This window comes from Megalops cyprinoides, chromosome 21, assembly GCF_013368585.1.
Source record: "Megalops cyprinoides isolate fMegCyp1 chromosome 21, fMegCyp1.pri, whole genome shotgun sequence".
In the NCBI taxonomy this organism is placed as follows: domain Eukaryota; kingdom Metazoa; phylum Chordata; class Actinopteri; order Elopiformes; family Megalopidae; genus Megalops; species Megalops cyprinoides.
This window is the reverse complement of record NC_050603.1, coordinates 9,245,687-9,272,071: the sequence shown is the minus strand read 5'-3', so window position 1 is coordinate 9,272,071 and position 26,385 is coordinate 9,245,687. Positions and strand designations below refer to the sequence as shown.

Sequence of the window (26,385 nt, the reverse complement as noted above, 5' to 3'; positions counted from 1 at the left end):
ATGCCCTCGTCTAAGGCAACTTGCATAGTTTACACTTTCTGTATTGCCCATTTATGCACGTGGACTTTCAGTGAAGTGATTCGGTGTCAAGAGAGAACAACAGCATTACATTACATTATGTCATTTAGCAGACGCTCTTATGCAGAGCGACTTCCAAATAAGTGCATCACTATGCTAAGAGTAGTTATCGAGAAGTATTACAAGAGGTCAGTAAGATACTGAGGTAGGGGCTAAACTAGTGTAGAATGCTTTTTTTTAATAGAAAATCAGGATGGATAGGACACAGAGATAGAGAGGAAGGGAGAATCGAGATACAGCTTGAAAAGATGAGAAAGTCCAGGAGTCCTTCAAATACGTTTCCATAGTGGTTACAAGACTTGCTCCCAGACTACAAGGCCATATCTCTGCGGTGTGAGCCAATCAGAGGTGCTGTTACATGCATCAGTGAACTAACGCACTTGTGTGTGTGTCTGCAGGTTTGAGAAGGGCCGCATCTACACCTTCATCGGGGAGGTGGTGGTGTCTGTCAACCCTTACAAACAGATGGATATATATGGTAAAGAGACCATTGAAGCCTACAGAGGGCGGGAGCTGTACGAGAACCCGCCCCACCTCTACGCTGTGGCCGACGCAGCCTACAAAGCCATGAAGAGAAGAGCCAAAGACACCTGCATCGTCATCTCAGGTCCGTCCACCTGTCTGCCTGCCTGTCTGTCTGTCTGTCTCTGACCATAACTTTATACTTGTCTGTACCTGTCTGTGTCTCTATTATTCTTGGAGCTGTCCTTCTATCTCCATCTTTGTTTCACTGGTACCCACGCTGTTGCTTGGTAGCCATCACCTGTGCCACCTTCATCCCAAACACTGTAATCTGAAACTTATCAATGATCAATATTTTATAAAACCTAATTTAAGTTACACACTAATCTTAAGCCTACTGGAAGAAAACTATTTGAGAATGAACAATCAGAAAAAGTTCCCTTCATAATATGTTTGTCAGACTGGTGTTTGATTGTGTATTCCAGTGTATAACTGTTATATCTGTTGTGTGAGTGACAGGACAGCATGGGGTTGTTGGTTTTACAGGTGAAAGTGGTGCAGGAAAGACCGAGGCCAGTAAATATATCATGCAGTACATTGCTGCCATCACCAATCCCAGCCAGAGGGCTGAGGTGGAGAGGTAAGTGGTCAGAGGTCATGGTGATACATAACAGAGGTGTGGTGTGGGATGCTGGGCACATACTTTATTTCAAGACACTTTATTTCTGTCTGTGGCCTGGAGACAGCAGTCTTAAAACAGTAGTCACACTCGCTCAATCACTCGCTCACTTAGTAATTAGTAGTAGCTGCAGTAGTTGAACAGTGCTTGTTCAATTCTTTTTCACAACAAAACAAACATTTTTTTTTAAATCAGTGCTGTTCAAACACACAGCTCTGATCTAAAAAAGACAAAAAATATGAAGCGCTCTGCAAGTCCCGGACAGCAGTCGTAGACAGTAACAGAAATTTCTCAAGTGGTGAAGATAATTACAATCAGAACCGAAAAAGGCACAGCTTCTCTGGAACTCATTCCAAAGAAAAGTTTTAGGGAAAATTGACAGCAGACTTCTGTTGCAGGTATACCACGGTGCCAAGATGCAATCTGTCAGGTCATGTCATTATCAGAATTTTAACTTTGTGAAGCTGGTATTTATGGTAGATTTGTGAAACTTTTGAAGCCTGTTATGTTGTGTTTTTTTTTTATTTCCATCTATCCCTGACATTGAACTTCAACATGCAACAACAATTCTACTTTCCTGATGCAGTTTTTCCTTGGTTGGCCTCTGCTGTCCGGATTTTGACAGGATTTTGAACACGTTAAATAAATTTGACATTTCAGTGACTGATACCTCTGCAGTGTGGGCATCAACTATTTGACCTCATTCTGAACCTGTTATATCTCTCATGTTGCTTTACAGTGTTGATGCATCTTTTAGCATAAAGAAAATATTGGTATATTATATATATTATTATATATATTATATAATATTGGCATATTGGTAATGTCAGGGAAAACTGGCAGTATATTCATTATAGGTGTTTCTGAAAGGCTACATGCTCACCTTGTCATTGGTTGGCTTTTAATTATTTAAGCATTTGTTTGCTTCATGTAAGTAAATAACAATGTAACATGGTTACAAAGGGACCTCATAGGTAGGGGCCTGGTAAACAGAGGTATTCCAGTCTCTAGCTAGAGCAAATTTTCTTTGATTCAGTGCTCTGTCCCAACTATGCACAAGGCCAAAAACTCTAAATATGACTCTGGGGGACTCCTGTCACCTTTCCTGTGTCTCCAAATCCCACTTGTGTTTCAAACAAATGAGTATGAGTGACATACAGAGAAAGATGTAGAGTAGAAAGAGTACCCCCTGAAGGACAGGGGTTGAAGTTTCTGCTTCAATTACCATATATTTACACATGTCCTTATCCAAAGCAACTTACGCCACTCATGTTTTTAAATCATATCTCTTCATAGAGCTGGGTGTTTACTGAACCTACTTCAATTAAGTGTACAATTCACACTTTACTGGTCCTAAAGGCAGTGTCTTAGCCACTAGACCACACTGCAGTCTTGGTGACCTACTGACTATCTTTAGCTGTCACTGGTGTGAGGTGGATCTGAGTGTCCTCTCTCTTTCTCTCTATCTCTTTTCTCACGCTTTTTCACATGCACACATGCCCACAGCGTGAAGAACGTGCTCCTCAAATCGAACTGTGTTCTGGAGGCCTTTGGGAACGCCAAGACCAACCGTAACGACAACTCCTCCCGCTTTGGGAAGTACATGGACATCAACTTCAACTTCAACGGAGATCCCACCGGCGGGCACATCAACAACTACCTGCTGGAGAAGGTCAGAGCTGCTTCTGGCACAGGGAGCCTAAGGAGAGGAACTGGGGAGGTGCCACCTGGAATTAATCTCCTAAAATGTCACTCCTGCCCTTTCAGAGTTGTTTTGTATGCATTACCTCTCCCCGTAAGACTGAGAGCTGACCAATGGAGAGAAAGAGATGAGTCTGAGCACTTAGTCCTTTGGAACCACTGAGTCGTTAAGGACCACAAGCATGCCACAGATAAGGAAACTGTGGCGTCACTCATTCTCCACTCATATAAATACCAGTCTGGCTTTGTTCAATAAGGGATTAGCAGTAATAGTGTATATGTGTTCACCTCTCTCACACCTTCTATTCCAACATCTCTCTCACTCTCTCTTTCTCTCTTTCTCTCTCTCCCCCTCAGTCAAGGGTCGTACAGCAGCATCCAGGAGAGAGGAACTTTCACTCTTTCTACCAGGTGAGGGCTGCAGTGTTCGCTGACTCTCAGAGGTGCTGACACACAGTGACTCCTTAAAAAGGTGATGTCACACATGCAGTTATAATATCACATAGTCTCTTTATCAGGCAGTGATATCACTCAAACAGTGACTGTATGGGGTGCTAATGTCACTGTCTGTGATTGTATGGACAAGGGTTTTCTTCTAGTTTAGTGACCAAGGCAACCGCTCATTGACAGAGTGTGTTTTGTGTCACTTACATATTGATGGAGATGCATATGTTTGAACCTGTTTGTCTTCCGTTCCAGTTGCTGAGGGGAGGTGCTGACGACATGCTGAGCTCCCTGCACCTCCAGAAAGACCCCGCAGCTTACGTCTACACGCGGGAGGGCGCTGTCTGCACTGTGAGTCCCAGTTCCAGATACTCTGAACTGAAAGAGAGCAGCATTTGTTCCATCCACTGCCACTGTGTGGCTTCACAATCAACTATTCCGTGTCTGTAGAGGTTGAGTCATTTCCTGTTTCGTGTCACACAGTCTGGCTTCCAGTTCCTTATCTGATTCCTGTTGAGCGCAGACAGCACTATTCTTATTCAGCGGGATGCATTTGATAAAAAAAAAAAAAAAAAAAAGATTTCATATGTGAAAAAAGTACGAATGAAGTGAAACAATGAACCCTAGAGAATAACTCTCTCCAATCTCCAATTCCCCCCCCCCCCCCCCCCCCCGCCTTCACCCTCTAAGACCTCCAGCAATGATGGCACCAATCACAAGGCTGTGCTGAGTGCGCTGAAAGTGATTGGCTTCACAGCTGAGGAGATCAACTCGATCTACAGGATCCTGGGGACCATCCTCCACCTGGTGAGTAATCAGCCCTGCCCCTGTGTCAGCTGGTGTATACACACAGACTCAGAACAGCCATTCATTGCCAAAAGCTCATATCAGTCTGTTGTGGTTGTTACTTGATACTTGTGGAGACACATGATAAGGTTTCCAGATTACCCTATGCCCACTGAACGCTTCATTGCAATACAGCCAGAAGTGAAACGGCTCCACCCTACCCGACTATAACTGTCCCCGCAGTCTGAAGGATCGTGGTTCAACCACGAGGGGGGAGGCGAAGAGGGCAGAGAAGTTTTGGTATGTCCTGTCCCTTCTTTATCAGGTGTAGTCATCTGTACTTCTGCGTTTAAACAGGGGAACTTGGAGTTTGAAACTGATGCCGAGACCGTCCAGGTGGTGGGGGAGGAGTCTGTGAATCACATCGCGGCGCTGACCCGCACCGAGCCTGATGACGTCAACAAGACCCTGCTGTTCCGTACGGTGGCCACCGGGGGTGGGGAGGTCATCGATAAGGGTCACAATGAGCAGGAGGCTTCATATGGAAGGGATGCTTTCGCCAAGGTACTGCCTCTTCTGAACACCAGGGGGAGCTTCCCCGAATTTATACATGTGGACTGTGTGATTTCAATAGTGAAGTTCTCTCAAATCATACATTGAATATTTGTTTAATAAAACACAATAGATTGGTGATGTTAGAACATGGTTCTAACTCTTTCCCACTATGTCTACCTGTCCTTCTGTCTCTCTCTCTCCCCCTCTCCCTTTCTCCCTCTCTCTCCCTCTGTCTCGCGCTCTCTCTTTCTCTCTCAGGCATTGTACGAACGACTGTTTGGATGGATTGTCAGTCGTATTAATGGTGTGATCGAGGTGAAAAACTATAACCCAGTGCTCCATGGAAAAAACACTGTCATCGGAGTGCTTGACATTTACGGTTTTGAGATCTTTGACAACAACAGGTTAGTCCTCTACAGATTCTTCTCTGTCCAGTACACAAAAGACTTTACTGCCCTGCCCAGTCCTCTGTAGTCTCTGCCACTCTGTCCAGGCATTGTCTGACCTCTCTCTCCACTCGTTACTCCACACATGTATGCATTTGAGGACGATGTCAAGGAGAATAATGAAAATTTAGAAAATATAATCACAGCATGATCCTGAAATCTATCCTGCCCCTGACCACATTCATGCAAAGTGTTGTGCTGAAAGTCAGCAGGGTCTGTACAGCCAAGGCTGGAGTCGATTTGGACATGGGGACCGATTTTACTGGGGAAACTTTACCCTGCCTGGCACAGACATTTCATCTAGAGCCAATCCATGTCCCTTCCAGCTCTCTCATCCTGTACAACTGTATCAGTGAGTCTTGTATAAGCCTGCGAATTGATCTGATACCAGATCGTGCACTTCCATGAGGAAATCAGTTGCTGCTTGAACGTCTGTTAAGATAATTAACTCCAATTAATAGTTGTAGTTGTGTAGGTACTAATTATTCCAGGGAAAGTGATCCCATTCTCTGCCTCTTCCAGTTTTGAACAGTTCTGCATCAACTACTGCAATGAGAAGCTGCAGCAGCTCTTCATTGAGCTGATCCTCAGACAGGAGCAGGATGAGTACCAGAGAGAGGGCATGACCTGGCAACACGTGAGAGAACTACACACACACGCACGCACGCACGCACGCACGCACACACACACACACACACACACACACACACACACACACACACACACGCTCACACACACACACACACACACACACACACACACACACACACACACACACGCTCACACACACACACACACACACACACACACACACACACACACACACACACACACACGCTCACACACACACACACACACACACACACACACACACACACACACACGCTCACACACACACACACACACACACACACACACACACACACACACACGCACGCACACACATACACACACACACGCACACACATACACACACACACACACACGCATGCACACACACACACATACACACACACACACACACACACACACACACACACACGCACACACACACACACACACACTCATATTCACAAACACTAATGTGTTCTGTGTCAAAATTAGTAATAAGTAATAATTACTAAGAACTAATAATAAGTAATAAGTTCTCTGTGTCTGCAGATTGATTACTTTAATAATCAGATCATCGTGGACCTGGTGGAGCAGCCCCACAAAGGTATCATCTCCATCCTGGACGAGGCGTGTCTGAGTGTGGGCAAAGTGACGGACATCATGTGTCTGGAGAGCATGGATACCAAGTTGGGACAACACCCACACTACACCTCCCGCAAGGTCAGAGCGCTGCACCTCCTATTCACCTCCTTCACCACTGCACCTCCCACTGCTCCACCTGCCACTCTCCTCCTCCCCTGTTCCACTTCTCACACTGCGCCTCCTACAGGAGCTCTGCTGCTCCTCTCCACTCACCCCTTACCACCATCCCACAACACCTTCTCCTGCAGTCTGCAGTCACTTTGTCTTAGCCTCAGTGTCCTCCGTCTTTTCACCCAGCTGAGGCTGAATTACTCTGATTGTATTGTCACTGCAATGACACCCTGTGGCCAGCAGAGAGCAGAGTTCTCCCACAGAAGAAACTTTCTCGTTGAGACGTTCATTGCGGAGATCAGATGTTTTTTTTGGTTATTCTCATTGGACCATCACTTATAGCTGAAGGCACCTTGTGATTGCTCTCCTCTGCAACTTATTACTAATTTTCACATATTTCTGACTCTGATATTCTGAAATACTGGTGCAGCTGAAAGCATCATTATCCATGTTAATGACACTTGGCAATGATGGAAGAGGAGAGATGAATTCACCGTGTGTTTAACGCTGGGCACAATGTGATTTCCACAGCTCTGCCCCACTGACAAAAGCATGGAGTTCCACCGAGACTTCCGCATCCGCCACTATGCGGGAGATGTCACGTGAGTCACCACAAAGAAGATGTGTGTGTTTTTGTATGTGTTTCACAGAGGATGGGCTTACTTTCACCACTAAAGTGACTCTTTAGGTGGTGGAGAAGTGCAGCATAGAGGTTTGGGGTGGCAGTGTAGTATAGTGGTTAAGGAGCAGGACTTGTGACCGAAAGGTTGCTGGTTCAATTCCCCACTGGGGCACTGCTGCTGTACCCTTGGGCAAGGTACTTAACCCTGAATTGCCTCAGTAAAATATCCAGCTGTATAAATGGGCAACATTGTAAGTCGCTCTGGATAAGAGCATCTGCAAAATGCCAGTAATGTAATATAATGTTTAGATCAAAACCCATCTTGGCTGTGAGAGACATATGGTGCACTGGAGCCAAGAGCGCAGATACTGAATCAGCTTGAATCAAGGTTATGATGTGAGGTTAAACATCAGCTATAGCTGGGTGCATGGCCTACTCTGAATGTGGAGTGTGGCTCTGCGCTCAGACTGTTTCCCCCAGTGGCTTTGGGGATCAGTCTGTCCTCAATTCAAAAACAGCATGGCCCAATCTCAGAGAGAGAGAGAGGGAGTTAGAGGGAGGGAGAGGGAGGTAGGTAGGTAGTGAAGGAGGGAAAGGGACTTGATGATGTGTCAGCTCACTCTGCTACAGACGAGAGAGCACACACAGGGCTTAACTTTCACAGGGACCTTTTACTTCCTCTCTAAAACCTAACTCCTCTCACAACCCCCAGCCCCGTCTCACACCACCCAACCAAAGTCAGCTGCAGCGTGGAACAGTGGTTAAGGTGCAGAGAGAGGTGTAGCCATTTTTTGTGTGGGACTGTGCTCTATGCATCAGGAAGATGTGTTGAACACAATCCCACTCCTGTAAAGACACAGCTGCATGAATGAAGACGGTACTACAGAAAAAACCCTACAGTGCTAGCGGAGTGGATTTTCTAATTCATTAAAGGCATTACAGACATCATCCTTCCCCCGGTTGCCAGACTGTGGGCCAATGACAATGAGGCACTTACGCCTCTCAGCTCATGAGCACCTTTTTTAATCTGGTCTATTTCAGTCTGTGTGCGCCGGGGGGGAGGAAATGAGAGTGCGCTGATGTGAAAGCGTGGCACTGACGGACTCCCTGTCACTGCCTTCCCCCCCCCCCAAACCCCCCCAGGGAAAACAGAGCTGTCACCTCCTGCGCTCAGCCCTGAGTGGCTCCCATCCTCCAGTCCCCCTCACACTCCTGCTAAAAATACCATCACCCCGGATGCCCCACTTCCGTCTGTTCCCCCCCCCCACCCCCCCAGTACAGCCTGTGACCTACTTCCCCACCCCCCCAGAACTCCTTCCCCCCTTCTCGCCTTCTTCTGAAACCCCTCTCCCTCATCCATCTCTGCCTCCATAACCCTCCCCCTCTCTGCCATGTACCTGCTTCCTGAGCTTTACCTTATCCCTGCTCCTCTAAGTCCCACCCAACCCTCCATTTTTTCAACCCACAACCTGCACCTGTGCCCTGACTGTGGCCCCCCTGCCCCCAGACCCCCCCCACCCCCACACCCCCCACAGCTCTATCCCCTCCACCCCTCCTCCCCCCAGACAGAGAGTGTACAGCTACAGGGACTGCTCTGTGTTTCTGCACACGGGGGAGCACAGTGCACCTCATTTTAGGCCAGGGGGCGCTCTTGCTTCTCTCCTCTTGAAGTAGGAGAGGAGTGACTTTTCTGCACAAGCGTGGTAGATCTTACTGGTGCATTCTGGGAGTCTGCATGCGCACCCTGATGCTGTGAATGGAAGCTTTGAAACAAGGCCTGCTTGGCTCTCTACTGAGCACGCTAACACTGGCCCTCCTCTCTCCTTCTCTCACCCTCTCTTTCAGTTATTCAGTGGAAGGCTTTTTGGACAAGAACAAAGATCCCCTCTTCCAGGATTTTAAGCGCCTCATGTATAACAGGTATTGTAAAATGTGTATAAACACATGCAGTCCTGCATACACACAGATAGACTGCACACACACACACACCTACCCACACATACACATGCACAGACACACACATTCAAACACACCAATACACACAGACACACACAGACACATACACGTTCATGTGCGCGCATGCATGAAAGTACACACACAGGTGCTTTTTCTTTCCACAGAATCACCTCTTCTCTCTTTTCCTCCATCTCTCTTTCTCTCCCATCTTCGCCCTCCATCTCCTTCACCTCACATCACCCATTGTATAAGCCCCAGGCTTCTCTGACTGTAGACTGTCTGGTTTTGTATTGCTACAGAGACACGAATGTCTTACATGTGTCTGATCTCCCCCTGTTTCTCTCTCCCTCTCTCTCTCTCTCTCTCTCTTCTAGCGCTGACCCTGTGCTGAAGGAGATGTGGCCGGACGGACAGTTGAGCATCACAGAGGTCACCAAGCGACCCCTGACCGCTGCCATGCTCTTTAAGAACTCCATCATTTCCCTAGTTGACAAGCTGGCCTGCAAGGTGTGGGACACGTGAAAACAATACTGTCGAAGGCCAGACTGACCACGCATCAGGCTGGCAGACGTACTGATAACATGCAGACAGCGCCCTACAGACTTACGCAAAAATCACGCCATACACATAATCCCTGAAGAGAGCATCTCTTTTCAGCAGGGCCGGAACAGCAAGTTATGCAACAATGAGTGTGTGTCGAGACACTTCCTTACACAGCGACAGCTGAACATGTACAGAGAAGCGTAGTGTGTCCAAAGTCGTATCAGACATGGTGAAACTGGTATCAGGAAAATATACATCTGCAGTCGAATGTCTTGTGCTTAGATCCATCCTGCTGGACAACAAAGCAACATTATGATGTTCCTCTGGATTTAAAGGTCATTGTTTTTATGTGCTTGTATGTGTCCCTCTACAGGAGCCGTACTATGTGCGCTGCATCAAACCCAACGAGGTGAAGTCGCCTGTACTGTTCGACGACGCCCGCTGCCAGCACCAGGTGGCGTACCTGGGGCTGGTGGAGAACGTCAGGGTGCGGAGGGCCGGCTTTGCCTACCGGCAGCCCTATGCCCGCTTTCTGCAGAGGTCCTGTCAAATTCCAATTCAGATTTGAAATTCAAATGGAATTTGTTTGTCAGTGTTCTCAGACCGCGGTGATGGGTGTTTATTCAACCAGCTCAACAAATGAGATTTTAATGAGACGTGATCTAGACGTTGAAACAGCCAAACACAGAAGGTGCTCTGAAAGTCATGTCATTAGCATCACTGGTATTTGTTTAGCTGGCAGAGAGCTATAGCAGATCAGATTCAGAACATATCACATTACATTATATTCATTAAGCAGAAGCTCTCATCTAGAGCGACTCCCAGCACGAAAGAACAGAAGTGTATCCGTTCAAGTTGAATGAGCAAAAGTGTCAGTCCAGGGTAACAACACTCCCAATCCAGTGAGTGTCAGCATAACACCATTCAAGCACTAGCCTAAGTTAACTTGTGCAACCTGACTAGACAGGGGAAGCAAGTATACCACCATACATCACAGTCACTAGACATTAGAATCCACATAGCAAAGAAGCAAGTACAGTATTACCCACAGCCATAGACTAAAAGATCTATCTGAAAGATAAAACAGAGCCATCCTACCCAGTTCCCACATAAGTCTCTGGGCGTAACTAACTTGTTTTTGTTTTTATTTAACTGTCCCGCTGAAGCGTGTGATGTGTGTGAGGCAATGCTTAGACACTGTGTAATGTACAGTAGGGATGAGCAGACAGTAAGGTTTGGCGTCATTAGGCGAGGCCACTATTGACTGTAACATCCAGCTCTTATTTCTTCACCTAATGAACACATTTTACACAACCCTCTTTACCTTCCCATGTTTATGTGCCATCTTGTTCTGTCATTCTCTCTTACTCTCCTCTTCTCTTACTCTGTTTCCTCCTCTTTCTCTCTCCCTCTCATTCCTCTCTCTTCCTTTCCCTCCTCCTTTCCTTTTCTGCGCATTCTCTCGTTCCTCTGCCTCCACCTTCCTCTTCCTGCCTCACACTTTGAGGGACTTTGAGAACTCCTGTGAGAACCAGAAACCTTCATTCTCCCAGCTCCTTAATTCACGTGTTCTTGCCCGGTCCTGTTCACACCTGTTCACACCTGTTCACACCTGTTCACACCTGTCATCACCTGTCATCACCTGTCCTCACTTGTCCTAATCTCTCCCCAGGTATAAAATGACCTGTGAGTACACCTGGCCTAACCACCTGATGGACACTGACCGGGAGGCAGTCAAGGCCATCATTGACTCCCACGAGTTCCAGGATGATGTGGCATACGGGCACACCAAGCTGTTTGTGCGCACACCCCGCTCCCTCTTCACTCTGGAGCAGGAGCGATCTGCCCTCATACCAATCCTGGTGCTCTTCCTGCAGAAGGTACGAAATGGCTCTGGGATGGGGAGTAACATGGGTCTAACAGGGGAGAGAGTATGTTGTCTTATGTTTTATCTTACCTGCCTGTCTGTCGTACATAAAAATTACATAAGGCAATAGTGTAACACAGTGTTAAGTACCATGGCTCATAACTGAAAGGTTGCTGGTTCGATTTCCAGCTGGGTCACTGCTGCTGTACCCTAGGCAAGGTACGTAACTCAGAATTGCCTCAGTAAAATTCCAGCTGTATAAATGGATAATGTAAAATTGCAAGCTAGGTAAGTCACTCTGGATAAGAGCATCTGCTAAATGATAATAATGTAGGGTACATGAATTGTTGCTCATTTGACTCATTGTTGAATGCAGCGCTGAGTATACATGTACTTGCATGTGCCCCTACTACAAACTCTTACATGTGAAAATCCTACGTAATATTTCTGGTGAAAATGAAATGAGAGATGATGATCATAATAATGATAATAATTACAATAATGGCTGTAATTATAGGAGCGCTTAGATCCGTTTATTCAAGCATTGGCTCTTAGGTGCGTCCCTGTTTGTGCGGTGACCCAGTTACGCAGCCGGGTCTAAACTGGGGCGATCCAGCTGAAATAACTCTCTCAAGGGCACGCGTGCAGTGTCCCGGCTGGGGATCTGAACCCACAACCCGCTGGTGAAAGTGTACGATGCGGCCTTACCTGCCCTCTGACCCCCTCTCCCTCCCCTCCCAGGTGTGGCGGGGGGCGCTGGCGCGGATGCGGTGCCGGAGGATGCGGGCCATCTACACCATCATGGGCAGGTACAAGTGCTACAAGGTGAAGGCCCACTTCTGGGAGGTGGAGCGGCTCTTCGGCAACGTGCGCAACATGGCCGACTACGGCAAGAGTGTGGAGTGGCCCACCCCGCCCGCCGCCCTCGCCCAGTTCCACAGCATCACCAAGCAGCTGCACCGCAGGTCCGTCACCGTAGTAACTGCAGCTGATCACACGTGTGTGTGTGTGTGTGTGTGTTTGTGTGTGTGTGTGAGTGTGTGTGTGTGTGTTTGTGGCTGTTACCAGTTTTTCACAGCAGTTATTTATTTAACTATTGTAACTATTCTAAGCATTCTAGAACATAAAAAGAAGGAACACATATGCAGTGTGAAGATTTCTGCAGCAAATTTTTTGGATGCTGTCATATATGTAATTCCATACACCTGCTGTAGAATCACTTTCATGCATACATGATATACAAACATATATGATATACATAGAATATACAAAGAATTGCATATGACAGCTGGAAATACTTGATGTTATACGGGGTATACAGGTATTTCAGTATAATTTACTAAAATAAGGGTCTTACTTTTTAAAGTCATATTTTAGATTATGTTTCTGTATACAGCTAGTTTGGTCATTGTATACTAGCCATTCATAAAGAGCTATGGAAATGTACATGTGTGTTGTATCCTGTATGGTTGGGGAACATTAGGGTAGGGTCACTGTCTGTGTGTGTGTGTGTATGTGTGTGGGTATGTGTGTGTAAGACTGGGGGACTTGTATTAGGTGTCCCATCCTCAGTACCAGGACTCTTTGTAAACCAGGTGGTGGGCGAGGCAGGTCATAAAGAACATCCCGCCCTCGAACATGCTGGAGGTTCGAGCCAAGGTGGCCACCCTGACGGCTCTGAGGGGCGAGCGGGTGGACTGGGGCTGCAGCCGCCCCTGGGAGAGCGACTACCTGGGCAGTGTAAGTTTGCAGGATGGGGATGCTGACCTCCAGCAGCCAAACACTTTTGAGCCATTGGGCCTTAGCCTCCTAAGAACACATTTTCACTTTGGCCCATTAGGGCTGATTTGTTCAGACCTCCCCAAAATGGCAGCCTGTGTATCTGATTTTGTGAACGGAATTACATGAGATTTACATCATTTCCTGATGCCTGATTTCTCCTGGAGAGTTTTAAAGCTCCTGTGTTACTCTCCAAGACTAGTGGAGTGATCTAATCAGTCTGGCAGAATCGAGTAGATGAAGTTCTGAGTAGTGGGGCTAGAGGGCGCCATAGTTGCAAATGGGCAGATAAAATAGCTAATTTCTTCTATAAGCAGAACTGAGCCCATAAACAGTGACAGGTTGCATCTGGAGCTGGAAACAACACTAATTGCTCCAAAATAAAAGATGCACTAACAGTGTAAAGCCTTTACCGCTGACATTCTCTGCATTTTTTCCCCAAAATGACCGCTATCACATCAGTGATTTTGACCCACTTCTAGTCAACCGCAGTTTAATTGACCTCAGGCACAGCTAGTTTAGGAGATAATCGAATATCTCTAGACATGAAAGGGGGCTCTCCCGGTGTGGTCACCCACCAGCGCTGACCGGGTCCTGTCACTCCTCATCAGAGCCATAACCGGATCAGCGCACGACCCAACCAGCCCCTGCTTCCTCCTCACAATCGCCCACCTGTGTGCCCGCCACTCATCCTCTCTCGTGCATCCCATTATCCAATCATGGCTCACTCAGCTCATTAAGCAGCCAATCAGGCTATTCTGAGCGGCCCCTCACATGCGATGGAAGGGGATGACTGCAGATATGTGTGGGCACATACGTTTGAGCAGGAAGCTCACAATGGGAACTTAAATTACTGCACTCAGAGGTTCACTGTAGCCAATCACAGTCAGCAGATGAAAATCACTGCAAGCTAATTAAAAACGAGCTAATTAAGAGTCCCGTCACATGATGGGAAATGTTGCTCATTTGTGGTCATCTGTGTCTCGTGTCACCACCAAGTTTATGGAATATACATGTATATATATATACACACATACAGTATATACCCTCACAACAATGAGATTGTCTGTTGTTTAAATGTGATTAATTGTCAGATGTTTCAAACGTTTCCCTCCCACGTCAGTAGCAGCTTTAACCATGGATGGCTGGTATATACACTAGAAACAAAGGCAGTGTAGGTCACATAGCCTGTGAATTGTGGCACTAGACGGCCTCTATCTCCTTGCATGGCTGTGCTGTCTCTTTAATTTCAGGCCAGAGATTCCCCCCAGACCTGCTCCCACTTCGTGCGCATCTCCAAAGAGCTGAAGAACAAAGACCAGTTCAACAGCATCCTCTTCTCCGGCTTTGTGCGCAAGGTACGCGTCTGCTCTCACCCTCATACATTATCTCTGCTGCGGTAAAACACAGTTGTGTGTGTCCTGTGCATACCTGGAAGGCAGCAAAGAGCCAGTGTCACAGATACGTTTCATCATAAACGCAGAAGAAATTGGGACATGCCTTTTCCATTTTGCTCGTAAACAGGGTGTGTTACATCATTCTCACAAAGAGGAATACACTGTAGCTCAGTACCTGCCCTATCTTTGCCTCGTGTAAAAATAAGCTGTGCGGAGTTAGGAGACAGCCACGTTTGTCCTGATTCAGAGCTATTTTTACTCTCGTTGCTGGTGACTGCGGGATGAGGATCGCAGAGTGAGATTTTCTCTACGCTGAAACTACAGTGAAAATGTATTGCACAACTGGAGAGACCTACATGTAACACACGTACGGAGAATGCAGGAAAAATATGTCATGCATGTGCAAAAGCTACAGGAAAGATCTCTTGCAAACACAGATTCTTCAGGAAAAAGAGGCACACAACAGAAATGCAGACTATCAGAAATATATCTGACACAAACAGAAAGTAGGCCTACATCACAAGAATGTCTCATGCAGACATACAGAATATAAGAATAACATCTCACAGAGACACAGAGAGTACAAGAATAACATCTCACAGAGACACAGACAATACAAGAATAATATCTCACACAGGTACAGAGAGTACAAGAATAGTGTTGTTTCAGCTTCTTTGATATATGTTAACCAGAACTCATTAGCATCCCCTTTTTCACTTGCTAAATTTGAAATAGTCCACAGACAGGGTCAAACCTGCCTTAGAACCTAATGACATTATTTTGTGATGCTTGGTCTACTTCATTTGTTGTGTGGGAGAAATTAATTTATTCAATGCTTTAACTCATTACAGCAAATGATTTCTGGATGATCTGTATTTACCCGAACCTCAGCCAGCTCCTATAGCCTCAACAGCCAATGCCTCTCTGTCTCTGCCAGGTGAACCGGTTCAATAAAAGCACAGACCGCGCCCTGCTCATCACAGACAAGCACCTCTACAAAATGGAGCCACGCAAACAATTCAAAGTGCTGAAGAGGGTGCCTCTGGACTCTGTGAGTACACACACGTACACACATCATCAGCGAGATGAGGAAGTCATACAGAGGAGCTGAGAGGAAGACCATGACTCTGATTGAGGGTGGTGGGGGGGGGGGGTGGGGGGGTGTCTGACCTACATTCCCCCGGTGAGGGAGGAGACGGGGCCCTCTGCAGGTGATCCGCAGTCACTGCGGCAGCGGCGGCACTGAACCGCGATGTGGAGGGAGCCAGCATGCCTCCGGCACTGATTTTAGAAACTGGATCAGAGGTCTCTGGGGGGTCGCTGTGAGGACAGACAGGGGCCGCGAAGCTAGAATATGCCCACTGGCCACAGTGCACAAAGCTGTGTTACACAGCGAGAGACGGACACCAAGCTGCACTCCAGAACACTTTACAGTACAGTACGGTATGCTGCAGTATGATTCAAAGCTGTACATTACAGTGCAGTATCATGTATTCAAATGCTGTATAGTACTGTACAGTTGGGTACATTACAGTATGGTGTGATTCATATTATACAATCCACTTTCATAGAGTACCAGCCAAAAGTTTGGACACACCTGATTAAGATAATGGGAAATGTGCATTCAAAGACATTTTAATCTAAAGATTTAAGTGCTTAAATGCTTGGAATTTCTTAGACAAATGTAAATAGTGAAGTTGGTGTCTGTATATGCATTCCTTTCCAAAACAGAGTTTATTTTTAAAAAGTATTTTTGGCTGCTTTGAAGAATCATTTTGATTTGTTCAACACTTTTTGGGGCCCTGCATGATTCCATTTGTGTTATTTCGTACTTTTCATGACTTCACTATTATTCTAAAATGTGGAAAATAGTAAATATAAAGAAAAACCCTTCTGTGTGTGTCCAAACTTTTGACTGGTACTATACAGTGGGCAATTATAGACTGTTTAGCACAGTATGGCCCAGACCAGCATGGCTCGGTACAGTACAGTACAGTACAGTAGGTACACAGTGTACCTGTGCCCCAACACCAGCACTGGCAGTGTGGGCAGGGAAGGTGGGGGCAGGTGGAGATTAACCTGTGGCCAGCTGTGTTTATGCATCCGGCTTTAAGAGGCTTAGCGCCCTGCAAATTTAGCCCTGCCTCGCAGGTCTGGCAGCGGTGCACAAGCACTGCTGGACTAAGCGGACAGCCGCCCCGCGCACTCCGTCCAGGAACATCCCACCTGTGTCAGCCGCTGAGCTGCAGCGGTGCGGGGCGTAATCTGACCAGAGGACGGAGGCTTCCGCTCACAAAGGATTATTAACACGCTTTTACTCCTCTCATAGAGGCCACCTCATATTAGCACACAGGACTCCCTCTCATGCTGCGACAGTTTGCTGAGGAGAGCTTCTACCATTCGCAAAGCAGTTAGCTCAATCAGTCGGTTCCGTGCTAGTTTGTGTAGCGTTACATTACATTCCATTACATTCATTTAGCAGACGCTCTCATCCAGAGCGACTTCCAGACCAAAAGAACAGAAGTGTACCCATTCAAATTGAATGAGCGAAAGTGTCAGACCAGGCTAACAACACTCGCAGACCAGTGTGTGTGAGCGTAACACTATTCACGCACTACCACAAGTCAGCTTGTGCAACAAGACTTGATAAGGGAAGCCAAATATACTTCCATATATTAATCACTAGATCACAGAAACCAAAACACCAAACCAAAACCAAAATAAACAGCAAAATAACAGTGTATCCATCCAGTTTAAATGAGCAACAGTGTCAGACCAGGCTAAAAACAATCCCAGACCAGTGAGTGTGAACATAACACTATTCAAGCCCTACCACAAGTTAACTTGTGCAATCTGAGGGAATCCAGAATACATCGCAATACTACATGTAAAATAGTTTGTGTAGCATTACATTACATTACATTAGAACATAGCACAATAGAACATAAGTGTATCCAATCAAGCTGAATAAGCAACAGTGTCAGACCAGGCTAACAACACTCCCAGACCAGAGAGTGAGAGCATAACGCCACTCACTGATTGTCACGCAGCCCTTCACAATGGCCATTGTCCAGAGAGGGTGAAAAAAGCAGCCAATATTGGGAAAACTGCTGAAATAATGATCATATTAACACATATGCACAAACAGACAAGAGAGAAGGCACTTTTTAAGCTAAAAGGCGATGAGTTGTCTATAAGCCGAGTTAGGTTTAGTGTATTTAAATGTAGGTCCACTGCGTCATCTCGGAGCCGGGGGAAGAGCTTAGGCAAATAGGCCGCCTGAAGAAGTTTGTGTGTGCAAGAATGCATTTGTGTATGAGTGGGTGCAAGTGTGCACGTGCATGTGTGTGTGCATGCATATGGGTGTATGAGTGCATGTACATTACATTGCATTGTTGTCGTTTAACAGACATTCTTACCCGGAGCGACTTAAATAGGTTACAGTTTTACATACTATCCATTTATACAGCTGGATATTTACTGAGGCAGTTCTGGGTTAAGTACATTACTCTGATGTACAGCAGCAGCACCCCAACAGGGAGCTGAACCAGCAACACTTTGGTCACAAGCCCTGCTAGTTACCACTATGCTACACTGCCATGCCTGAGAGAGTGATCAACTCTAAACCCGGGGCTGTGTTTGCAGGTGACAGGGCTGAGCGTCATGAGCGGAAGTGACCAGATGATGGCGCTGCACACCTCTGCGCAGGACGACGTGCTGGTGTGCCTGCAGAGGGGGGAGCTGTGCCCCAACCAGGACCGAGTGGGCGAGGTGGTGGGAGCGCTGAGCGACCACTTCACACGGTCAGTCCGAGGGAAGGCCGGGGGGGGGGGGGGGGGGGGAATCACTCTGATCATCCAGCTGGAACCTTCCTGAGGAACCATAAGGATGATTGATGACTGAAACAGGTGGTTCTGGGCTTACACCCCATCAGGGCAGGGGCTGACTCACTGAGGACTGGAGCTTGAGTTTGGGGGAAGGTGTAGTGTGAGAGTCAGTGTATCTCAGATGCAGCGACCGCTCTCAGATCACCTACACGCAGGTGTCAGAACTTTTTCTTAGAGCATCCTTGTTATTATGAACAGAGATGATAATTCTACACACTGGGCAGAGCTAAGCGTCATCCTGATTAAGTATGTATGTTGCTGTCAGATGTTTATTGCAGACAAAAGGATGGCTTTACTACAAACAGAGGAATAACGTACAGCAGACTGAAATGAATTCCAGCCGTCACACTGACAGTGCGGTCTGGCGGAGCGGCTCCTCACTCAGTGTGACTGAAAGAACACCCGTTCCTTATGTGTCTGCTGAACCTTAAAGCTACAAATCAGTCAGGGTACACCCACATCAGGGTCACTGCACAAGCACACCCATTCCTAAACACCCGGGGAACATCGAGCAGCTGGCCGGGGGGGAGAGGGAGGGAGAGAAAGAGAGACTTTTGAAATCCCTGCTTTATCAATAAATCAATCCAGGGCAGAATATTTATAACCATCAAATCTAAGAGCTGTGGCACACAGCTGTCTTGTGGATGTATTATATAAAAGAGAGAAAGAGACAGGAAAAAAACACTGCATCTTATGCTTCTCACACTTCACAAAACAGTTTATCATTTATGAACCTCCTGGCCTCCAGAGTTGTTTGTTATTTTATTTAGTGCAAATTCTGTTACAATTGTGGAAATGACCAGGCATTTTAACAACATCATTATGTCTTTCAGACTAGTGCTGTTGATTCTGAGCCTTCTGGTAGTTGATATGGCCATTTTGGCGTGATGCAGCACAAAACGTTTAACCTTAAACCAGGAAGGGGGTGTTACTCACACAGGGAGATGTGTGTGCTGCTCATTGTACATAAACATGATTGTCTTAAATACAGCTTGGAAAGATGGTAGCTGATCAGCCAGAAAAGAAAGAGAGGCACCAGTGTGTGTGGTAGACCACAAACATGTGCTTCACTGTCCCCTTCCAGCAACAAATGACTAATACTGGAATCAGCCCAGCACTGAAAAAATCCGGTGAAAAAGAGTCTATGGAGTATGTACTGTAATACTGCAGTCTGGGCATTTTGGTGGTGGAGGCCTGTGAATTGTCCTCTCTGCAGGGGTCAGTTTGACCACGCTGTCGCATATCTCTGTCTGTCAGGATCCCGGCACTGATTCACAAGCAGCTGCATGCTTCATGGTCATAATGAACTGATACAATGGCTTCTACTCGATCTCATTGCTGCTGGGGGGGGGGGGGGGGGGGTCACCTCTGAGGAGGAGATAGAGAGAGAGGAAGAAAGTGTGAGAAAGAGAGGGAGTCAGAGAAGGAGAGAGAGAGAAAGAGGGAGAGGGCTGACTCCTGTCTGTGCAAACTCAGCTGCACATAGTGGCATTTCTGAACACACAAGCGTGCCCTCAGCACCAGAGAGTGGCGGGGGGGGGGGGGGGGGGAGGCTACGGGGGGGAGAGGACAGATGGAGGGTGGAGCTGTGCAGGAGGCGCTCCGGTTGGGGTTGGGATTTTGGAAGGGGGGGGGTGCAGGGGGTTACGGGGGTCCTGCGGCAGCTGCGAGCCTTTGGATTTGGGGGCGACAGCCGGCATGAGACGGGCGTCCGTGGTTATTGAGAGGGGTTAATCAGCACGCCTGTCCCACCACACTGCACCGCGTGCCTTTGTCCCCCCATCTGGGGTGAGTGTCGGGGTCACGACCTCGGAGGGGCGCAATCAAAGAGGAGCTGAGTGCATGTGATGGAGGGAGGGGGGCGCATGACAATGCACTCTCTCACTCCCCTTCTGTAAGGAAGTGCCAATGAACACGGCCAAAGACACACACAAGTCAAATTAGTTTTCATATGAAAGCGTGTCCAATCGGCAGAGGCCAAGGGGGGGGGGGTCGTTGGTGGTGGGGGTGATAGTCAAAGCGTGTCTATTTTATCTCACTGTCTTTATCCCGGAGTCAGGCACAGCAGCTGAAAGGTTATTTAGAATCAAACAACTGCTGCTGAAGGTTGAGACAAATGCACACACACTTACACAACCACACAGACACACACACGCACGCGCAGACACACACACTCACACAAACACAGGTGCGCACATACACACACATAAACACACACATATGCTTACCATATGTACATAGTGTTACAGTGTTTTACGTTATACTACACATGCTCAGTTTTATTGACATTTTTTTGTCTCTAAAAACTCACAAATCTGAGGTCAGTGGGAAACAGAGGTCACACAGGCCTGGGGCTAGTCACAGATCTGAGGTCAGTCTGCAGTGGATATTACTGATGTGAGGTTAGTTTGCGTTGATGATCGCAGACCTGTGCAGAGAGAGATACTCCATCCCTTCTCTCTCCGCCGCTTGTTTTTAGGTCGGGAGCGGCGTCAGCCTCACCCGAAATAGTCTCTTCCTCTCCCTTTCCCCTCTCCCACGGCGCCCGTCCTTAATGAAACCGTCTCCGCGGTGACAGAGTTGAGTGATGTCACGCCAAGGCAATTGGGGTCGTGTCCCTCCCCTCGGTTGCCGTGGACAGTGTCACTCCCTCCCTTCACGCGGGGCTGTGGGCAGAGCTGTCAGCACTGGGCTTGCCAGTCTGCATTACCCTGAACTGCCCATCTTACCTCCCCTGGCAGACTCCATCTTCCGGGCTGCACTCAGGGGCTTGCCCTGGAAAAAAACAAAAAAAAACAAAAAAACAAAAAACGCTTGCCTGACTCTGGACAGGACCTAAAAAAAAAAACCCCCACACAAAGTGAAAGATGAATTATGTCTGTTGAGAGCGAAAAGAGTTTCCGATTTTTTATCTTTGCTTGGGTGGGGAACAGTCTGCCTCAGTCTCTTTCATCGCTCTGAGTGCGGAGATAGCCTTGAAATCTTACGAAAACAAATTGCAAGCGAACCGAGCCGCAGAGCGACCTGGGGAGCCAGACGGCTGCAAAAATGGTCCTTGAAACTCCGCTTCAGATCAGCCGCTGTACTATGATTCCGCATGGCTAACAAAGATAATTCAAGATTTGGCTCAGATACAGATGCAGTCACATCTCTACATTAACGCCTAGCTAGGCCATCAGATATTAGGAACTCATTCTTTCCCAAGCACCGTATGAAAGTCTTCCTGTATAAGAAATGGCTGAAAAGGAGTCAGCATTCACTCGTACCTAACAGCAGGCAAATAAAGATTTAAGTGAATTAATACTTTCATGCGGAGTTGTCTGGCACTCCGTGAATGTTCATGAGAAAGAACTTTGGATTTGTTATTTTGTTAATTAACAAGTGTTTGAATACTGATCCAAAGTAATTATCAGTGATCTCGTGGTTGAACGTTTGACTAACCAAATATTCAGCCTCATGCTAATAACAATACTGCTGTCACACAGAGAGAGACAGAGCGAGAGTTCAATAATTGATGTGTGAGTGAGTAGCCATGAGCTCTGTGTTATGTGGGCGGGGCCATGTGTCATGTGACTGAGGAGGAGGTCAGTGGCAGGCTGGGACAGCTGCAAGGCAAGTGGGGGAGGGAGCAGCACATCTGAAGGCCTCAGCGTTATTACAATGATACAAAGCATCACTCACACACACACACACACACACACACACACACACACACACACACACACACACACACACACATACAAACACACATGCATGCACATGTACAGACACATACTCTCATCCACGCTCACACACACATGCCCACACACAACATACCCTAGATGTACACATATACACACACAATCCCTCAAATTGGGGACGGAGATGTACTTTTAACTGTCACTTGAGACAAGCCTTTTACAGTCTGAAAGCCCCCCCCCCCCCCCCCCCCCCGCCCCCCCCCCGCTTCGCCCCCATAGGAAGTGTCAGTGAGCACAGTGCGAGTGTGGGATCAGTGAGGTCTTTGTATGGGCCTGACAGGGGCTGGGTCAGAGTCTTATTTACCCGCTCTGCAGAACAACAAAAGGATTTTACAGCTCTGGAAGCTCTTTAGCTCAGCTCTGAAACGCGGGGAGATGTCGAAATGACCTCCTCAGCTTATTTTTGAAACTTCTTTCCTTTCGTTATTTTTTTTTCACATCAAAGCAACAAAACAAAGACATGAATTAATCTATTCATATCTTTCCCCAACCATGAGCGTCTGTGCTGCACGTCCATACACCACTAAAACATTACATGTTCTAGTAATTTATGTTAAAAACAACACACGATATGGGGCCTATATTTTAAATATATCAAAATATGTTTCCCGTATAACAACTTTACGCCTTACTGCAGCTGTTTAGCATGTCATGCTATGCGTATATTACAATATAGAATATAACGTGCCATATATAGCAAATATAATTGATGTACATATAATTTAGTATTTACAATATGACATGTTGGGCAGAGTAAGGGTGGAGCAGGATTGGGACCGCATGACATGCAGTCTGGCCACCTTATGGGTGGGGCTGAGTGGGAGTGGTCAAATGAAGGGTGGGGCACATTTAGGCCACATCAGTGTGTGAGTGGGGTCAGAGAGGAGGGGGCAGCACTTCCACCCCGCACACGCTTCCCGAGGCACCATGCCACATACTCTCACCCAGGCAGCTCCCCAACAATGTCCCCTCTGTGGAGATGCAGATGCTGCTGTTACCATAGAGATCGTTGCCAGGCAGTTCGAAGCAGAGCTCATTAACAGTGGAGCAGCAATAATAGGGCAGCGGTGAGGGGTGAGAGGGGGCTGTCGGCAGGGAGAGAGAGAGACGGCCTGAATGAGCCTCTGTCCTGAGCGCTGATGGAGAGAGAGAGCTCTGTCAGCTGTAGTCCTGGCCCACGTGAAGCTGCAGGGCAGCTCGGGGAACTCAGCACCAGAGGGGTGTGGGCTTGCGACTCTGGCGAGGCTGCTCTGTTGCATCTGTGGCTAAGACGGATTAATTTCTGAAATACGAGCTGGTGTTTCGGAGGCTGTGATGACTTTACATGGTGTTTCTGAAGTTGCGGTGCAGTCGTGCAGTGTTTCTGTGGGCGAGCTTGTGTGTGAGTGGCATTTCTGTGATTGTGCCCGCCTGCCCTGGTGGGTTCAGACATCCACGCCAGCAGTGAGTTGGCTGTTATTAATAAGGGCAAGAATCACTGCAGCTGTGCTCTGGTGTGACATCACGGGGGGGGGTGTGGGAGGTCAAACAAGGTCAAACAGAGGACCGTGACCCAGGTGTCTTTGACAGACTGTGGCTAATTTCAGTACACACCGAATATCTTCAATATCACTGTGACCTTTCATTGTAGCTCAGATAACATGCACTGGGAAGACGGTATTCAGGTATTGAGAGTTTTATGAAACAATCGGTGGATAGATTTGATTGGATGAAGTACTAAGCACATGCTAAGCTGACTTGTTACGGTTGACTAGACTTGTAACAGCCCCTTGTCTTTTGTGTCATTTCATTTTTACTTTTTCCATCTTAATGTCATGTAATAACATGTAGACTAATGTGTTATATAATGTTGTGAACACTAAACGTTATTGTATTGTATTGGACAGACAGGCATGTAAAAGGACTGCCAAGCAGAAGGACTGACAGACAGAGGGGGAGTACAGAACATTATGAGATATTTTTGGTGGTTATTTAACTATTACGGCACTTTGTCCATATGACATACTCCATATATCACATTTCAACAAGACCCAGTTCTTAGGCATCATCACGAGTCACACAATTTAATGAAAAGCATGGTGTATGAATCAAATCAAATACTGTTAACCCTCTCCTCTCCTCTGGAACTGCCACATGAACACAGTGGTGGAAAACTTCATTTTCTTTCATCACTACAAATAAGTCACCGATTTTTTTCATCACCAGAAAGAGTCTACAGTTGTGTATTGGAGCAGGATCACCTCACTGTTAAACATTTTCCGATCCGTTTCTGTGGCCTGCTTGACAGCCAATGAGGCCAGTTACCTCCACCTTCGTCTTGTTCATTACCTTTAATGTACCAACATGATGTAAACACAGACTGATTGTGGACTGGAATTGTCTGAAACCCCAGCTTCCAGTACCTGTGCAACCAAAACACGATCAGACAGCTCAAATGAACCCGAACCCGGATGGGCAGAGAGAGGGATGGGCAAGAGAGAGACAGAGAAGAAGGGGGGGGGGGGGGGGGGGGGCCTCCGGTTCTTAGACACCTTCAGGAGTTACTGCTGTGCCCCAGTTCTGTCTGTGCTGTTTCCACGGCGATGAATAATTCAGCTCCGCAGTGGCGCAAGGCTCGTCGGCAGACGGGAGCACGGATTTGTGAACGAGGTCAGCGTCACCGTGCTGTCCCCTCTGTTGGGTCTGGGGAGGGGATGGGGGGGGGGGGGGGCGCTAGAGGAAGAAAATAGGTTAAGAAATGACAGGAGATTGATACATTTTAACATTACTGCCCGCTGCGAAGGGGGTGAACTGTCAAAAGTATCTACTGTTTGGATGTCAGAAACAAGCACACACACACACAAACACGCACACACACACACACGCACACACGCACACATACACACGCACACAAACACACACACACACACACGCACACACACCCCTCTCCATTTATACTCAACCTGCTCTGTATTCTATTAGACTGCGCTGTGTAGACTCAGACTGTGCTGTGTAGACTCAGACTGTGCTGTGTAGACTCAGACTGTGCTGTGTAGACTCAGACTGTGCTGTGTGCACTCAGACTGTGCTGTGTGCACTCAGACTGTGCTGTGTAGACTCAGACTGTGCTGTGTGCACTCAGACTGCGCTGTGTAGACTCAGACTGTGCTGTGTACACTCAGACTGCGCTGTGTACACTCAGACAGTGCTGTGTAGACTCAGACTGTGCTGTGTACACTCAGACTGCGCTGTGTAGACTCAGACTGTGCTGTGTAGACTCAGACTGCGCTGTGTAGACTCAGACTGTGCTGTGTGCACTCAGACTGCGCTTTGCCCGTGTGCGTTTCTCAGGGTGACAAACGCTCCGCTGGAGGTGAAGGTGTGCAACGGTGCCCTCCATCTCCACATGAGGGGGAAGCCCAAGTGTGTCACGGTGGAGAAGAAGCCCGGCCAGGCCGCCGCCGACTTCCGCAAGACCCGAGACGGCTTCATTCTGCTGCTGCCCGCTCACTGACCCCCCCAACCCCCCCCCGCCGCCGCCGAGCGCTGCACGCCACTATGCCCACCGAACCCAGCTCACCGAGTGAAACTCATCTGCTTAAAGTGGGCGTTCAGTGCCGCTGGAGAGGGGGCCTCCACAACGCCACACATGCTCAGTGGATGAACTGCTGTTTCAGATGCTGTTGCCTCCTCACAGAGACTACCAATGATGCCAATGATGTGGCAGCCAGTATTGAGGATTGATGTGTAGATACTGTAGTTAGCCACACCTTTGCCTAAATGGAAAAGAGAAATGACTTTTCTCAAAAAGATGTATATTTGCATTTCAAAGATAAGTTTAATGTTTTTTTTTTAATCTCAGGAGCTGTCAGTGGATTTTTGTATTAATGTTCATTCTCACTCAGAGTATTCAGTTGATGCTCACGCTGAATATACTGTTAATGCTCGCTGTAGTGTTCATATTCACTCTTGAGGACAATGTCAATATTTACTCTGAGTATAGTGTTAATGCTTATTATAGCGTTCATGCTCACTCTTGGTATGTTGTTAATGCTAGTTCTAAGTATAGCGATTATGCTCACTGTGAGCAGTGTTAATG

The 26,385-nt window shown here is 47.3% G+C and overlaps 1 protein-coding gene across 1 annotated transcript in view; it reads left to right on the top strand.

Annotated features, from left to right (window-relative positions):
• The window catches only part of myo1g (myosin IG), a 29,431-nt gene extending 3,619 nt beyond the window's left edge, over positions 1–25,812 (top strand). The window contains exons 2-22 of the mRNA XM_036555444.1: positions 477–685; positions 1,087–1,180; positions 2,726–2,891; positions 3,278–3,331; positions 3,620–3,715; positions 4,055–4,171; positions 4,508–4,714; positions 4,964–5,109; positions 5,674–5,788; positions 6,313–6,483; positions 7,048–7,118; positions 8,984–9,058; positions 9,469–9,601; positions 10,011–10,177; positions 11,310–11,517; positions 12,246–12,469; positions 13,100–13,244; positions 14,537–14,641; positions 15,618–15,731; positions 18,326–18,483; positions 25,638–25,812. Coding sequence (XP_036411337.1) covers positions 477–685; positions 1,087–1,180; positions 2,726–2,891; positions 3,278–3,331; positions 3,620–3,715; positions 4,055–4,171; positions 4,508–4,714; positions 4,964–5,109; positions 5,674–5,788; positions 6,313–6,483; positions 7,048–7,118; positions 8,984–9,058; positions 9,469–9,601; positions 10,011–10,177; positions 11,310–11,517; positions 12,246–12,469; positions 13,100–13,244; positions 14,537–14,641; positions 15,618–15,731; positions 18,326–18,483; positions 25,638–25,800 — 2,938 coding nt within the window. The 3' untranslated portion in view covers positions 25,801–25,812. The remainder of the gene's footprint in view (positions 1–476; positions 686–1,086; positions 1,181–2,725; positions 2,892–3,277; positions 3,332–3,619; positions 3,716–4,054; positions 4,172–4,507; positions 4,715–4,963; positions 5,110–5,673; positions 5,789–6,312; positions 6,484–7,047; positions 7,119–8,983; positions 9,059–9,468; positions 9,602–10,010; positions 10,178–11,309; positions 11,518–12,245; positions 12,470–13,099; positions 13,245–14,536; positions 14,642–15,617; positions 15,732–18,325; positions 18,484–25,637) is intronic.
• The last annotated feature ends 573 nt before the right edge of the window (positions 25,813–26,385 follow it).